This window comes from Hemiscyllium ocellatum, chromosome 31 (genome assembly GCF_020745735.1).
Source record: "Hemiscyllium ocellatum isolate sHemOce1 chromosome 31, sHemOce1.pat.X.cur, whole genome shotgun sequence".
Classification (NCBI taxonomy): domain Eukaryota; kingdom Metazoa; phylum Chordata; class Chondrichthyes; order Orectolobiformes; family Hemiscylliidae; genus Hemiscyllium; species Hemiscyllium ocellatum.
In genome coordinates, this window is record NC_083431.1 from 4,167,297 (window position 1) to 4,184,087 (window position 16,791).

The 16,791-nt window shown below is 50.9% G+C and overlaps 1 protein-coding gene across 2 annotated transcripts in view; it reads left to right on the top strand.

Moving 5' to 3' along the window:
* The first annotated feature begins 482 nt into the window (after positions 1 to 482).
* Positions 483 to 16,791, top strand: part of LOC132830311 (Na(+)/citrate cotransporter-like) — a 48,943-nt gene continuing 32,634 nt past the window's right edge. For both annotated transcript variants that reach the window (XM_060847904.1, XM_060847905.1), the window contains exons 1-5: positions 483 to 639; positions 3,285 to 3,413; positions 6,015 to 6,151; positions 6,597 to 6,811; positions 9,636 to 9,843. In XM_060847904.1, the coding sequence (XP_060703887.1) occupies positions 532 to 639; positions 3,285 to 3,413; positions 6,015 to 6,151; positions 6,597 to 6,811; positions 9,636 to 9,843 (797 nt within the window). In that variant the 5' untranslated portion in view covers positions 483 to 531. The remainder of the gene's footprint in view (positions 640 to 3,284; positions 3,414 to 6,014; positions 6,152 to 6,596; positions 6,812 to 9,635; positions 9,844 to 16,791) is intronic.

Below are 16,791 nucleotides of genomic sequence, written 5' to 3' on the forward strand. Positions count from 1 at the left end.
AGGGAGGGAGGAGAGAGGGAGGGAGTGAGGGAGAGAGGGAGAGAGAGGGAGAGAGAGGGAGAGAGGGAGAGAGGGAGAGAGAGGGAGGGAGTGAGGGAGAGAGGGAGAGAGGGAGAGAGGGAGAGAGAGAGAGAGGGAGAGAGGGAGGGAGGAGAGAGGGAGGGAGGAGAGAGAGGGAGGGAGTGAGGGAGAGAGGGAGAGAGGGAGAGAGGGAGAGAGGAGAGAGGGAGAGAGGGAGGGAGGAGAGAGGGAGGGAGGAGAGAGAGGGAGGGAGAGAGGAGAGAGGGAGGGAGGAGAGAGGGAGGGAGTGAGGGAGAGAGGGAGGGAGAGGGAGGGAGTGAGGGAGAGAGGGAGAGAGGGAGAGAGGGAGAGAGGAGAGAGGGAGGGAGGAGAGAGAGGGAGGGAGAGAGGAGAGAGGGAGGGAGGAGAGAGGGAGGGAGGAGAGAGGGAGGGAGGAGAGAGGGAGGGAGGAGAGAGGGAGAGAGAGAGGGTCCGGCTCCCGGGGGGAGAGGGTCCGGCTCCCGGGGGGAGATGCCCGCCGTCTGTAGCAGAGCCACCCTCCTCTGGGGCAGGAGTACGCTGCTCCTTGTGGGTCCCATCTGCCTCCTGCTGCCTTTAGCTATCGCCGGGCGCAGCTCCGTAAGTTCCTGATCCCACCTGCGACCCACTGGATTCCAGCTCGATCCCCGCGGCGGGGGGAGGGCAAGGGGGGCTCTCCCAGTGATCACTCCCCCTCTCTGGGATCTCCCTCTCTCTGGGATCTCCCTCTCTGTGATCATTCCTCTCCCCGCGATCTCCCTCTTCCCGGAATCTCCCTCTTCCCGGGATCTCCCTCTTCCCGGGATCTCCCTCTCTGGGATCTCCCTCTTCCCAGAATCTCCCTCTCCCCGGGATCTCCCTCTTCCCGGGATCTCCCTCTCTGGGATCTCCCTCTTTCTGGGATCTCCCTCTCCCCGGATCTCCCTCTTCCCGGGATCTCCCTCTCTGGGATCTCCCTCTTTCTGGGATCTCCCTCTCCCCGGATCTCCCTCTTCCCGGGATCTCCCTCTCTCTGGAATCTCCCTCTTTCCGGGATCTCTTTCTCCCTGGGATCTCCCTCTCCCCGGAATCTCCCTCTTCCCGGGATCTCCCTCTCTCTGGGATCTCCCTCTCTCTGGGATCTCCCTCTTTCTGGGATCTCCCTCACTCAGGATCTCCCTCTTCCTGGGATCTCCCTCCTGTTTGTGATCCCTTGGTCCCTTCAATCTTCCCGATTCCTGTGAAGTGATTCCGTCTGATTTTGATGGATCTGTCTCCCCCCAGTCTGGATTGGGTCGGTGTTTCAGGGAGAGATCACTCTGAGGAACAGATTCCTTCGCGATTCCCACCGATCCAGCTGGTGTGACTTGGATCTTCCAGAGGGTGATCTTTTGGGATCCTGGAGAGCTGAAGGATGATCTCGGGGAATCCTGAGGAGAGGCTGGGTTTGGATCTGTTTCCTGGAGCTCTCTCCCAGGTCCTCTCTGATCGACTGTGATCGGGAGTGATCACTGGGATTGATCAACCACTGCCTGGTCGTATTCTCCAGCTGGTCGCTCGGGGCTGATGGTCTGGGATCGTGCTGTGCACTTCCCATCTTCTCTCTGACCCTTCACAGATTCTCCTCCATATCCTGCTCTGTCTGTACAGGCGCAGTGGCCATTCTGCCCTTTAACCCCACGTGTGACTAGCCCCTGTCAAGGGAGCATTTCCTGCCCTCTCTGTTTGAGGGGTTGGGGGCTGATGTTGCTTTGGGACTGGAGTCACTTGGAGTCAGAGCACCAGCTGGTTGCTCTCTTTCTGAAGGGACATCCATGCCCCCCTCCCCCACACCCCCTCCCCCACTTACCCCCTCCACGATACCCCTCCCCACTTACTCCCTCCCTTGCACCCACACCTCCCCTCCCACACCACTTTGCCCAGACCCCTCCCCCACTTCCCCTTCCCCCAAACACCCACACCCCCACTCCCACACACCCCTCCCCCACTTATACCCTACCCACACCCACATCCCCTCCCCCACATCCCTCCACCATATCCACTCCCCCATTCCCCCTCGCCCACACCCCACCACCTACTTACCCTTTCCCACAGCCGCTCCCCACGCCCCCTCCCTGCCACCCCTCCCCCACACCCACAACCCCCGCCCCACACCTCTCCCCCATACAAACTCACCCCACTCACCCACACTCCTGCCCCTTACCCCTCCCCTTACACCTTTCCCCACATCCCCTCCCCCACATCCCACACCTCATCCCCCACAGTCCCTAATCCACACCCCCTCCCCATACCCCCCAGTCCCTATCCTACACACCCTCCCCCTCACTCCTCCTTCTCACCCACTCCCCACACCCCTCCCCCCACACCCCACAGTCCCTATCCTACACCCCTCTCCCACAGCACACAGTCCCTATCCCACACTCCTCCGCCACACCCCACAGACCCTATCCCACACCCCTCCGCCACACCCTGCAGTCTCTATCTGACACTCCTCCCCCACACCCCACAGACCCTATCCCACACTCCTCCCCCACACCCCACAGACCCTATGCCACACCCCTCCCCCACACCCTGCAGTTCCTATCCCACACTCCTCCGCCACACCCCACAGACCCTATCCCACACCCCTCCCCCACACCCTGCAGTCTCTATCCGACACTCCTCCCCCACACCCCACAATCCCTATCCCAAACCCCTCGCCCACACCCCACAGTCCCTATCCCACACCCATCCCCAACACCTGACAGTCCCTATCCCACACCCCTCCCCCACACCCCACAGTCCCTCCCCCATACCCCTCGCCCCACACCTTGAGCTTTGAGTTTTCCCAATAGCTGTCATTTTCTGGGATCAGGATCCCATCCTTGGATTTGAAGATTCCCTCCCGGTGAATGTGCGCTGTGACTAATGGGATCTACACTGACAACCTCTGACCTGCTCCAGGGTCAGAGACAGCAAGTGTCTAGACCCTGACAGTGACCCCCAACAGTCACACTGACTCTGATTGGCTCCAGCCCCAGACTGTCACCCCTCCCCTCCCCTCCCCTCCCCATGTAGCAAGAGGGAGTGGGGGGGGGGAGGGTGGGCAATGGACCTACCTCGGATTTCTTCTCACTATCTCCTGATCTGATTTGTTGTCAGCCTTTATTGGATAAACCTGCCATGAAGCTCCATTCCATTGCAGTGAGAGGTGCTATGTAATTGCAAGTTGTTGTTGTTGTTCTCAGTAGCGGGGGTGATGTGCATTTTCTTTCCCACTCTGACAGGAAGCCTATTGTGGATTTATTGTGATCTTGATGGCTGTATATTGGTGCACTGAAGTCATCCCGTTGGCTGTCACTGCCCTCCTTCCCATCTTACTCTTCCCACTCTTTGGAATCATGCCGTCGAAACAAGTAAGTGGCAGCGTTCCCCCCACCCTCACCCCCACTGACCCCACAGTCACCTTCCCTACATGGACAACCACCAGGTTGCAAATGGACACACAAACAAACCAATCAGGGACAGGGAGAGTCAAGATTAGAGTGATGCTGGAAAAGCTTAAAAATGTGTTGCTGGAAAAGCGCAGCAGGTCAGGCAGCACCCAAGGAGCAGGAGAATCGACATTTCGGGCATAAGCCCTTCTTCCTGATGCACTTTTCCAGCAACACATTTTTAAGCTCTGATCTCCAGCATCTGCAGTCCTCACTTTCTCCTAGTTGATGCTGGAAAAGCGCAGCAGTTCAGGCAGCATCCGAGAAGCAGGAAAACTGATGTTTCGGGCAAAAGCCCATCATCAGGATTGAGGCTGGGAGTCTCCAGGGTGGAAAGATAAATGGGGGGTGGGTGGGGAGGGGGAGGGAAGTTAAGGTAGCTGAGAGTGCAGTAGATGGATGGAGGTGGGGGTAAAGGTGATAGGTCGGAGGGGAGGGTGGAGTGGATAGATGGGAAGGGAGATTGGCAGGTGGGTCAAGTCATGAGGATGGTGCTGAGCTGGAAGGCTGGAGCTGGGGTAAGGTGGGGAGATGGGGAAATGAGGAAAATAAGGAAGTCCACATTAATGCTCTAGGGTTGGAAGGTCCTGAGGAAGAAGATGAGGCGTTCTTCCTCCAGGCTACGGGTGGTGAGGGTTTGGCGATGGAGGACGCCCAGGACCTGCATGTCTTCGGCAGAGTGGGAGGGGGAGTTAAAATGTTTATCCATGGAGCGGTGTGGTTGATTAGTGCAGGTGTCCCAGAGATGTTCCCTAAAGTGCTCTGCTAGGAGGCGTCCAGTCTCCCCAATGTAGAGGAGACCGCATCGGGAGCAACGGATACAATAAATGATATTGGTGGATGTGCAGGAAAAACTGTGATGGATGTGGAAGGCTCCTTTAGGGCCTTGGATAGAGGTGAGGGAGGAGGTGTGGGCGCAGGTTTTACAGTTCCTGTGATGGCAGGGGAAAGTGCCAGGATAGGAGGGTGGGTTTATGGGGGGCATGGACCTGACCAGGTAGTCACGGAGGGAACGGTCTTTGCGGAAGATGGAAAGGGGTAGGGAGGGAAATACATCCCTGATGGGGGGGTCCGTTTGGAGGTGGTGGGAATGCCAGAGGATGATGCGGTTTATGCGAAGGACTGGGGGTGGGGTGTGGGGTTCTGTCCTTGTTACAGTTGGAGGGGTGGGGTCTGAGGGAAGAGGTGCATTGGAGGGCAACTTTAACCACGTGGGAAGGGAAATCGCGGTCTGTAAAGAAGGAGGCCATCTGGTGTGTTCTGTGGTGGAACTGGTCCTCCTGGGAGCAGATACGGCGGAGGCAGAGGAATTGGGAATACGGGATGGCATTTTTGCAGGAGGTAGGGTGGGAAGAGGTGTAATCCAGGTAGCTGTGGGAGTCGGTGGGTTTGTAAAACATGTTAGTGTTGAGTCGGTCGTCTTGGATGGAGGTTGAGAGGTCCAGGAAGGGGAGGGAGGTGTCAGAGATGGTCCAGGTGAATTTAAGGTCAGAGTGGAATGTGTTGGTGAAGTTGATGAATTGCTCAACCTCCTCGCGGGAGCACGAGGTGGCGCCAATGCAGTCATCAATGTAGCGGAGGAAGAGGTGGGGAGTGGTGCCGGTGTAACTACGGAAGATGGACTGTTCTACGTAGCCAACAAAGAGACAGGCATAGCTGGGGCCCATACGTGTGCCCATGGCTACCCCTTTCGACCGGAGGAAGTGGGAGGATTCGAAGAATAAATTGTTAAGGGTGAGGACAAGGTCAGCCAAACTCGGTGGAGGGGTACTGTTGGGGACGTTGGGAGAAGAGGAAACGGAGGGCTTGGAGGCCTTAGTCATAGTGGGTGGAGGTGTAGAGGGACTGGATGTCCATGGTGAAGATGAGGCGTTGGGGGCCAGGTAAACAGACAGGAGATGAGGCATTGGGGGCCGGGGAAAAAGACTAGAAGAGGCCATTCAGCCCATCGAGACTGCTGTACTGTTCCGTGAGACTGTGGCTGACCTAATTGGGTTCTGTATTTCACTGCAAAGAGAGACGAGACAGCATCACTATTTAATTGCTTTCCTTTCCTTGAATATTGGTGACCGTGTGGTTGGCCTGGCTGATTGGTTACTTTCAAGCCCATTATCATCTTTAATACAAGACTGGACTGTCCCAGTCATCATCGGGAGCTGGGAATATTCCCAAACTCTCTGACACAGGGGTCACAGTCAATCGGCCGCATTACCCCAGGGGACTGCTGAACCCCAATATCCTCACAGGTGGAGCCCCCCAGACCCCAATGTGAATGGACAGCACTGACCATGACCCCCTGACCCCAGTGTGAATGGATAGCACTGACCATGACCCCCTGACGACAGTGTGAATGGACAGGACTGACCATGACCCCTGACCCCAGTGTGAATGGACAGCACTGACTATGACCCCTGACCCCAGTGTGAATGGACAGCACTGCCCAGAACCCGTTGTGCTATCGTGTTTGACAATGTGAATGGCCATTGCCACAGTGTGGCCTCTCAGTAATGTTTTCTGTTCCAGGTGTGTATGCAGTACCTGCAGGATACCAGCGCCTTCTTCATTGGGGGGTTAATGGTGGCCATAGCGATTGAACACTGGCATCTTCACAAACGGATCGCCCTGAGAACCCTCATGCTTCTGGGTGTCAAACCAGCTCTGTAAGAGTTTCTCCATCATTGTTCTGTTGTGTTCAGTCCAGTACACGGTCAAGATCCAGGCTTTAGTTTTGAGAACAGGGTCAGTGGAGAGGAAGTGGGTCACTGTGCATGACATTCAAGTACAAGGTCTGGTCCAGTAAATGTCAGATATTTAAGGGTTCTGTGGGCTGGGGGGGGGGAGGTGAGAGAAGGAGAGGTAAGCTCCAGTTTCAGATAAATTTGAAGCAACGTGACTTCCAGTCTGCTTGGAGCCCAGGCCTCCAGCCCAGCTGCCCACATGGTGAAGACTGGTCTGTGTGTTTGGAGAACATCCAACAGGAACCCCTTTGGAGTGTTCATGTCCAAGAAGAGGGTCTTCAATGGGTTCATATTGAGCAGGAGCAGCCTGATTGGCTGGATGTCATGTGACCGTTGCTGACTGGTTTGTTTTCTGTGTTGGTTCCAGGTTAATGTTGGGGTTCATGGCTGTGACGTCATTCCTATCGATGTGGATCAGTAACACAGCCACGACAGCGATGATGATCCCCATCATAGAGGCCGTGCTGGAGCAGCTCAGTAGCGCTGATGTGGAGGCAGAACAAACTGATTTGGAAAGTGCAGGGCCAACCAATGACTTGGAACTGGAGACAAAGAGCTCCAAAAATGAACTGGACTCGTCAGGTCTCTGATACATTCACTCTCCCAATGGGGCCTCTTCAGCCACATCTCAGAGGTTACTTGCTCCCAGGCCCCAGGCCCCAGGCCATGTTAGAGTTGTTCCTGAAGTGAACATGACCCCTCAGAGAGCCGTCCCCCACGGTTTCAGCCCCTGAAGATGGGGTGGGGTTAGTGGGTGTGGGCAGCTGGCTGGTGCCTGTGGAGTTACTGGGCAGAGGTCCTGGCAGTTCCTCTCCACAGTTACTGCCAGACTTGCTGAGTTTCTCCAGCAGTTTCTGTTTCGGTTTCAGATTTCCAGCACCCCGCAGTTCTGTGTTTCTGTGCACTTCTGAAGAGAAACGCATGTAACAAAGTTGTTGCTACCCCTTTCTGAAAATATAACAGAGTGACTATATAATTCTTTATTCAGCTGGAGAGTGACAGAATTGATTCTGAGGCTAAATGAAGGAAATTATGATGGAATGAGATACGAGCTGGCTATGATAAATTGGGGAATATCAGTTAAAAGGGATGACAGTGATCAGGCAATGCCAATGACAATGATAGAATGGAGGAACTGCAGCCATTATACATTCCTGTCTGACACAAAACTAAAGCAGGAAAGGTGACTTGACCATGGCTCACCAGGGAGATTCGGGACAGTGTTAGGTCCACCCATTCAAGAGACGTGAGGACTGGGAGCAGTTTAGATTTCAACAAAAGAGGATGAAGAGATTGATTAAGAAAGGGAGAGAGTAAATTGCAAAGAACAAATGTACCGATTACAAACACTTGTGTTGGTACATGAAGAGAAAAAGTTTAGTGAAGACAAATGGTGAGCCTTTCCAATCAAAAATAGATTATGTTATAATAGGGAACAAAGAGATGGCAGATCAATTAAATATGTACTTTGGTTCTACCTTTACAAAGCACAATATAAATAATGTTCCCAAAGTGAGGGGGGACACAGGGAGAGGCACTACAGGAAATCAGTATTAGTAGGGAAATGGTGTTGAGAAAATTGATGAGATTGAAGACTGAAGAATCCCCAGCGTTTAATAATCTACATTCCAGAGTCATAGAGACATACAGCATAGAAAGAGACCCTTCGGCAGGCTATATATATGCTGACCATCCAAGATTAAACTATAATACCTGAGCAGTTGGAAAACATTAGCAGGATCAGCCAGACAGCATGGAGTTACACAAAGGGCTGTCACTGGTTCCAACTTGGTGCTCAAGGGACAAGTCTATTAGGTTCACAAATTGATTTGGATTCTTTGAGGATTTAACTCTTAGAATTGATGAAAGGGAGCCAGTGGATGTGGTTTATTTGAACTTTCAACAAATCCCCACAGAAGAGATTAGCATGTAAAATTAAAGTGCATGGGGTTAGGGTGGTGTAGTGAGATGGATCATGAACTAGTTTGCAGATAGAGTGGGAATAAGTGGATCTTTTTCTGAATGACAGACATTGACGAGTGGAGCAGCGAAGGGGTTTGTGCTAGAACACCAGTTATCCATTATTTACATGGATGATTTGGATGAGGGACCTAAATGTAATATCTCCAAGTTTGCAGATGACACAAAGCTGGATGGGAGGGTGATCTGTGAGGAGGATGCAGAGATGTTTCGGTGTGATTTGGGCAAGTTGACAAATATTGGCAAATGCATGGCCAATGAGCCATAATGTGGATAAATGGGAGGCTATTCACTTGGGAAGCAAAAAGAGGAAGGATGATTATCTGAATGGCAGTAGGTTGGGAACAGGAGGCTGATTGTTGACATACGCCAGTCACTGAGGGTCAGCAGGCAGGGTAGCAGGTGGAGAAGGCAAATGATACATCAGCTTTCATAACAAGATGGTTCAGGTACATGAGCAGGGAGGGCTCGCTGTGGATATATACAAGATCTTGGTGAGATCACCCCTGGAGTATTGTGTGCAGTTTTGGGCTCCTGGTCTGAGGAAGGTGATAGCAGGCGTGCAACAAAGATTTAACAGACTGTTTTTTGGTGTGGCAGGGTTGATGGATGAGGACAGGTTGGATTGAATAGGACAATCTTCACTAGAATTCAATAGAATGAGAGGCTGATTCTCACAGAAACCAATGAACTTATAACAGAATGAGACAGGTTAGACGTTGGAAGGAGGTTTGAGATGGCAAGGAGTGCAGAACCAGGGGTCATAATTTAAAGATTAGATTAGACTTACAGTGTGGAAACAGGCCCTTCGGCCCAACAAGTCCACACCGACCCGCCGAAGCGAAACCCACCCATACCCCTACATTTACGTCTTACCTAACACTACGGGCAATTTAGCATGGCCAATTCACCTGACCCACACATCTTTGGACTGTGGGAGGAAACCGGAGCACCCGGAGGAAACCCACGCTGACACGGGGAGAACGTGCAAACTCCACACAGTCAGTCGCCTGAGTCAGGAACTGAACCCGGGTCTCAGGCGCTGTGAGGCAGCAGTGCTAACCACTGTGCCACCGTGCCGCCCACCATATATATGATATAGGCTTTCTCGGACTGAGAGAAGGAGAATGGTTTCTGCCCAGAATGGGGAGCCTGTGGAACACTCTTCCACAGAAAGCGAATGAGCTCAAAACATTGAATGCTTTCAAGAAAAAATGAGATTGAGTTCATCGTGTGAAAGAGATAAAAGGATCTGACAGGAACACGAGACTGATTTCAGTGATCAGCGGTTACCATGCTGAGTGGTGGAGCACTGTCAAAGGGCTAAATGGCCTCCTTTTGTTCCTATTTTCGATGTTTCTAAGAGAGCCTGTCCCACAGGCTGACGGGAATGTCCCTCTGATGTGTTTCTGCTTGTACCCTTCAGATCCGATTTTTTCATCGGTCAAGGAGGGAAATGATCCTGTTCGGAATGGAAATGTACCCACAAGGTCCAGACATCCCAAGATCAAGAGTGAGCAAATGAGGATATATAAAGCTCTGACCCTGTGTGTCTGCTACGCAGCCAGTATAGGAGGTACAGGCACTCTGACTGGCACCGTCGCCAACATGGTGCTGAAGGGACAGGTCAACCAGTGAGTCCGTGTCTCATATTGATAATACATGTCAACAACTGTCTTAATCCAGAACTGGATATTATTGATTAGACTAATGTTTTTAGATTAGATTCTCTACAGTGTGGAAACAGGCCCTTCAATCTAACAAGTCCACACCGACCCGCCAAAGAGTAACCCACCCAGACCCATTTCCCTCTGACTACTGTACCTAACATTATGGGCAATTTAGCACGGCCAATTCACCTGACCGGCACATCTTTGGACTGTGGGAGGAAACCGGAGCACCCGGAGGAAACCCACGCAGACACGGGGAGAATGTGCAAACTCCACACAGACGGTCACCTTGAGGCTGAAATCGAGCCTGGGACGCGGGTGCTGTGAGGCAGCAGTGCTAACCACTGAGCCACTGTGCCACCCAAATCCTTCAGCTCTTTCAGTCCAACCTCATGTTGGTCACCTCCAACTGAATTTTCCCAAAAGTCTGGTTCAATGATTGTGAGGATGCTGGTCAGTGACAACTTCCTGTTTCCACACAGTATGGAATCTAATCTAATCCTCATGGTTCAGTCAAAGTGGATTCAAACACCAAGATGAACACACAACACAGCACTCCCTCAGCACTGACCCTCCGACAGTGAGGCACTCCCTCAGCACTGACCCTCCGACAGTGCAGCACTCCCTCATCACTGACCCTCCGACAGTGCGGCACTCCCTCAGCACTGACCCTCCGATAGTGCGGCACTCCCTCATCACTGACCCTCTGACCGTGCAGCATTCCCTCAGACCAGTGCCGCACTGTCAGAGGGTCAGTGCTGAGGGAGTGCCTCACTGTCGGAGGGTCAGTGCTGAGGGAGTGCCGCATTGTTGGAGGGTCAGTGCTGAGGGCGTGCCGCACTGTCGAGGGGTCAGTGCTGAGGGTGTGCCGCATTGTTGGAGGGTCAGTGCTGTGGGAGCGCCGCACTGTCGGATGGTCAGTGCTGAGGGAGTGCTGCACTGTCGAGGGGTCAGTGCTGAGGGCGTGGCGCACTGTCGAGGGGTACGTGCTGAAGGAGTGGCGCACTGTCAGAGGTCAGTGCTGTGGGAGCGCCGCACTGTCGAGGGGTCAGTGCTGTTAGTTATATCATGAATCATTGATGTGAAGCATTGTAGATGCTGCAAAACTGAAATAACAGCCCAATGTTTGAAGAGATTCAGCAGTTTTGGCACCGTCTGTGTCGAGGCAAACAGAGTTCATGTTTCAAATTCCAGTCATTCTTCCTGATTAGATTAGATTACTTACAGTGTGGAAACAGGCCCTTCGGCCCAACAAGTCCACACCGACCCGCCAAACCTGACCTGCACATCTTTGGACTGTGGGAGGAAACCGGAGCACCCGGAGGAAACCCACGCAGACACGGGGAGAAATTGCAAACTCCACACAGTCACTCGCCTGAGGCGGGAATTGAACCCGGGTCTCTGGCGCTGTGAGGCGTGCCGCCACCGTGCCGCCCTCAAAACTTGGAACTGAAACTAAAACCTTGCCTTTTTGCTCTGTTGAAAGTTAACCCTTGTGCCAAGACCCTGACCACTGTTCCTCCTCCTTGTAAAATAGGAGAAGTGAGGTTTTTGGTTGGTTCCATTTTCCGTGACCTTCTTTTCCAGGAAGACCTATGGTCTGTGTTACCCAAATCCTGTTTGTCATGAGACAGCCAACATTAATTCATCCAGTGGACCACACTCTGAAATGCTTTTGGGTGAGGTGGAGGAGCCAGTGTTGGACTGGGGTGGACAAAGTTAAAACTTGCACAACACCAGGTTATAGACCAACAGGTTTAATCAGAAACACTAGCTTATGGAGCGACGCTCCTTCATCAGGCAGGTAGTGGGGCAGGATCTCTGTGTCTTATGACCTACCTACCTGATGAGCTAGTGCTTCCAAATAAACCTGTTTGACTATAATCTGGTGTTGTGTGATTTTTAACTTTGGATAAAGATAATGTTTTGAAATGATAAACAATATGCTGTCAATGGCCGTTTTTATCGAGGGGTAAATGAGATGTATCAGGAGCTGCAGAGCTGGACTATGTGGATACAGGAATGTCTTTCAGATACCCTTCTCTCATTTGTTGGCTGCTTGAGATCACAGGGCTATTCAGGGACCATCTCTGCAAGTGCAGCTGGGAAGGTGGGCAGGGGTCACCTATTGTCCAACCCGGACCCCATCATGGCAACAAATAGCTGCTGGGCCTCACTGGGATTGGTCTTTCAAAGCCTCAGTAGGGGGTGTAGGGGAACAGCGGCGAGAAGGGGCTGAGACACTATTGAAATGTCAGACTGGACATCAGTGGCTCACATTGAGGTGAGACGGGATAGGGTCAGAGGACATAGTGTCAAAGAGTCATAGAGATGTACAGCACGGAAACAGACCCTTCAGTTCAACCTGTCCATGCCGACTAGATATCCCAACCCAATCTAGTCCCACCTGCCAGGACCCAGCCCACAGCCCTCCAAACCCTTCCTATTCATACACCCATCCCGATGCCTTTTAAATGTTGCAATTGTACCAGCCTCCACCACTTCCTCTGGCAGCTCATTCCATACACGTACCACCCTCTGCATGAAAAGGTTGCCCCTTAGGTCTCTTTTATATCTGTCCCCTCTCACCCTAAACCTATGCCCTCTAGTTCTGGACTCCCCCACCCCAAGGAAAAGAACTTGTCTATTTACCCTATCCAAGCCCCTCATGATTTTGTAAACCTCTATAAGGTCACCCCTCAGTCTCCGACGCTCCAGGGAAAACAGCCCCAGCCTGTTAAAGCCTTTCCCTGTAGCTCAAATCCTCCAACCCTGGCAATATCCTTGTAAATCTTTTCTGAACCCTTTCAAATTTCACAACATCTTTCCGATAGGAAGGAGACCAAAATTGCACACAATATTCCAACAGTGGCCTAACCAATGTCCTGTACAGCCGTAACATGACCTCCCAACTCCTGTACTCAATACTCTGACCAATAAAGGAAAACATACCAAAAGCCTTCTTCACTATCCTATCTACCTGTGACTCCACTTTCAAGGAGCAATGAACCTGCACTTCAAGGTCTCTTTGTTCAGCAACACTCCCTAGGACCTTACCATTAAGTATATAAGTCCTGCTAAGATTTGCTTTCCCAAAATGCAGCACCTCGTATTTATCTGAATTAAACTCCATCTGCCACTTCTCAGCCCATTGGCCCATCTGGTCCAGATCCTGTTGTAATCTGAGGTAACCCTCTTTGCTGCCCACTACACCTCCAATTTTGGTCATTGCATACGAAAATGTTGGGGTGATTGAACAAAGTTATGGCTGCAAAGAAGGTATACAAAGAGCAAGATCAACTTTAGATTGAAAAGTCAGTCATATTGCTGTGAGTCTGGAGTCACATGTAGGCCAGACAGGTAAAGATGACAAACTGTCTTCCCTGAGTGAACCAGGTGGGTTTGTATTACTGGAGATACTAGTTTCAGAGTCACTATTAGTGATTTCAATTCCAGATTTTTATTAGCTGAAATTAAATTCCACCAGTTGCTGTGGTGGGATTTGAACCCACATTCCGAGAGCATTGCCTGGCTCTCAGGATAACTAGGCAGTGATTTATCCCAGTGCCCCCCCACCACAGGGAACAGAGGGGCCAGGAAATGTGAAAGCATCTGAGCTTCCCCCCAGGGGTGAAGCGCAGATATCCAATCAGGTCTCTCCCTCGCCTGGGATGGTGGGGGCTGGCGAGGGTGGGGAGGGATGAAGATTTTAGTCCATGGTGTTGCCAGAGCACCAAATTATGAGCTCACTGTACACGTCTGGTTATCAGTGAAGTTACAATTAGAGGATCCTGCAGTGTCACCGGCAACTGAGAGACCCCCCCTCAACGTGATTCGACACCACCTCCACTTGAGAGGCAGTAATTACATCGTAACGCAGCACAGGGTAGAGAGCACACACAGCACTGTCAGAGCTGTCACCTTGCCACTGTCAGCTCAGACCTGGAATCTCCTACCATCATGACTGCCCTCAACCACGACCACTGTTTCGAATGAGGGGCGAGGGGGAGCTCTCTCGTTTCCTGTGCATCCCTCAGCCAGTGAAGAATGGCAGCCCGGGGTGTGTCTGGATATTCACAGAGCTGCTGCTCCTGGATCTCAGTCAATTGACATGAAACTGGAAAAGCACAGCAGGTCAGACAGCATCCGAGGCTCTGCTTTTCCAGCTTCATATCTACTGACTCTGACTCCCAGCATCTGCAGTCCTTACTAGAGCTTGTGAGATCTCGCTGTGCACCATTCAGGCTGCCAAGTTTCCCTGGGTTATCAACGGTGAAAGGACACCGATGGGCGGTGAAGCCCCTCTGGAATGTCAGGTGGTTGTAAGAAGTGTTAGACAAACACACACAGGCTCTTCCCTCCAAACCCGGTTCCCTCCCCCCGTCCACCAGTGAGGGCAGAGCACTGGACATGATCTAAATGGACTTCAGTACGGCATTTGACAAGGTTCCCCATGGGTGACTGATTAGCAAGGTTAGATTTCATGGAATACAGGGAGAACTAGCCATTTGGATACAGAACTGGCTCAAAGGTAGAAGACAGAGGGTGGTGGTGGAGGGTTGTTTTTCAGACTGGAGGCCTGTGACCAGTGGAGTGCCACAAGGATCGGTGCTGGGCCCTCTACTTTTTGTCATTTACATAAATGATTTGGATGTGAACATAAGAGGTACAGTTAGTAAGTTTGCAGATGACACCAAAATTGGAGGTGTAGTGGACAGCGAAGAAGGTTACCTCAGATTACAACAGGATCAGGACCAGATGGGCCAATAGGCTGACAAGGGGCAGATGGAGTTTAATTCAGATAAATGTGAGGCGCTGCATTTTGGGAAAGTAAATCTTGGTAGGACTTATACACTTAATGGTAAGGTCCTAGGGAGTGTTGCTGAACAAAGAGACTTTGGAATGCAGGGTCATAGCTCCTTGAAAGTGGAGTCACAGGTAGATAGGATAGTGAAGAAGGCGTTTGGTATGCTTTCCTTTATTGATCAGAGTATTGAGTACAGGAGTTGGGAGGTCATGTTGCAGCTATACAGGACATTGGTTAGGCCACTTTTGGAATGTTGCGTGCAATTCTGGTCTCCTTCCTATCGAAAAGATGTTGTGAAACTTGAAAGATGCTGAGGAGTGACCTTATAGAAGTTTACAAAATTATGAGGGGTTTGGATAGGATAAATAGACAAGGTCTTTTCCCTGGGGTCGCGGAAATCCAGAGGGGCTTCACCGCCCTGAGTGTCCTTTCACTAGAGGTTTAGGGTGAGAGGGGAAAAATATAAGAGACCTAACTTTTTCATGCAGAGGGTGGTACGTGTATGGAATGAGCTGCCAGAGGATGTGGTGGAGGCTGGTACAAATACAACATTTAAGAGGCATCTGGGTGGGTATATGAACAGGGAGGGTTTGGAGGGATATGGGCCGGGTGTTGACAAATTGGACTAGATTACACTGGGATATCTGGTCAGCATGGACGGGTGGGACCGAAGGGTCTGTTTCCGTGCTGTACATCTCTATGACTCTGATGTCCCCTATAATGGAGCTTCCAGCCAACCTATCCATTCTCTGACACCATATAATTATCACCAGTTTCTTTCCCCTGTCAGAACCTCTGTCTTTCTCCCTCATTTCGTCTCACTTGTGCTCTCTCTATCATTCACCCTCTTTTCTCTCTCTCTATTATTGCCACCTTGTCTATTTTCCATTACATTCTCTCTCTTGTCTGACTCTCTGTCTCTGGATTTCTCAATCTGATTCTTTCTCCCCAGGTGTATTATTGCCTTTCATGTGTAACTTTCGGGTGTTTGAGGTTTAGAATCGAGTCCAGAAATGTAGTCTGTCAGCCTGTAGGATATTGCGGTCTCTGGCTGTGCCTCTGACCCTCAGAGAAAGCTTGATGTACTGACAATGGCTTGTTTTCCTTTAAAGCAATAGAGAGTTTCAGATTGCTTTGGGAGGGGGGTGGAGGGAGACATTTGCAGGTTTAAGAATAAAATATAGGGTCCCTCTCTCCCTCCCCTGTCAATCTCCTCTGCAGTAATTGGGACTGGTAATCTGTATTGTGAAACGATCCTCCACTGCCTGTATCTTGCTGAAGGATTCAGCCTGCTATTACCAAGAGACTTTGGTGTTGGTTTTTGTCATGGATTTAGTTTTTGATTTGATTTGATGTTAGGTTTATTGTCATTTGTATTCAAGTTCAAAAGTACAAGTGTATAATGTCACCACACACGGCACCATCTCAGGTATGAAGGTACTGATGTACAAAACTTAAAAACAACTGATAACATTGAGAAACAAGGTTCAAAGTACTGTTGTTGTTTCTAGTACAGGCTGTTTCTTCCAGAATGTGATAGTTGCGTTCCTGTGTGACCCCACGCTAGACAAAAATCACACAATACAAACAGCACTGAAAGAGTTGGTGATATAATCGTGTTATAGCCAACACACACCTTAAACATTCACGCTATCAAAACAGCCAATCATGTTACAGTCAATTTGTGTTAACGAACAACGCCCTATAGCAGAACTGCCTGAATAAGGAGGGTAATAAAGAAATATTCTGTCGGCATTTTAAGCCCATTACCCTGACTAATGTCATGGTGGTCAGGAAAGTAGGCTGCTAGAGCTGTGATGTAAATCTGGAGAGGTTTACCTCTTTCCCCTATTTTCACAGTTACTGCTAAGTATTTCTGGCATGTTTGTTGGGTAAAGGTTATTGAAGATTTGGAACCAAGTGACTGGAATGGAAACATGGACTAACCACTGATGGTGGTGAGATAGGCTGGCTGTTGTAATTCTGTTCCTCACTGTATCCTCATTTCCTCAGTATCAGGTTGCAATTGGAGGGGGATGTGGTGACAGGACACTGGTTATGTTTATAATCCAGAGGCCAATTCACATAACCAAGGGCCATAAATA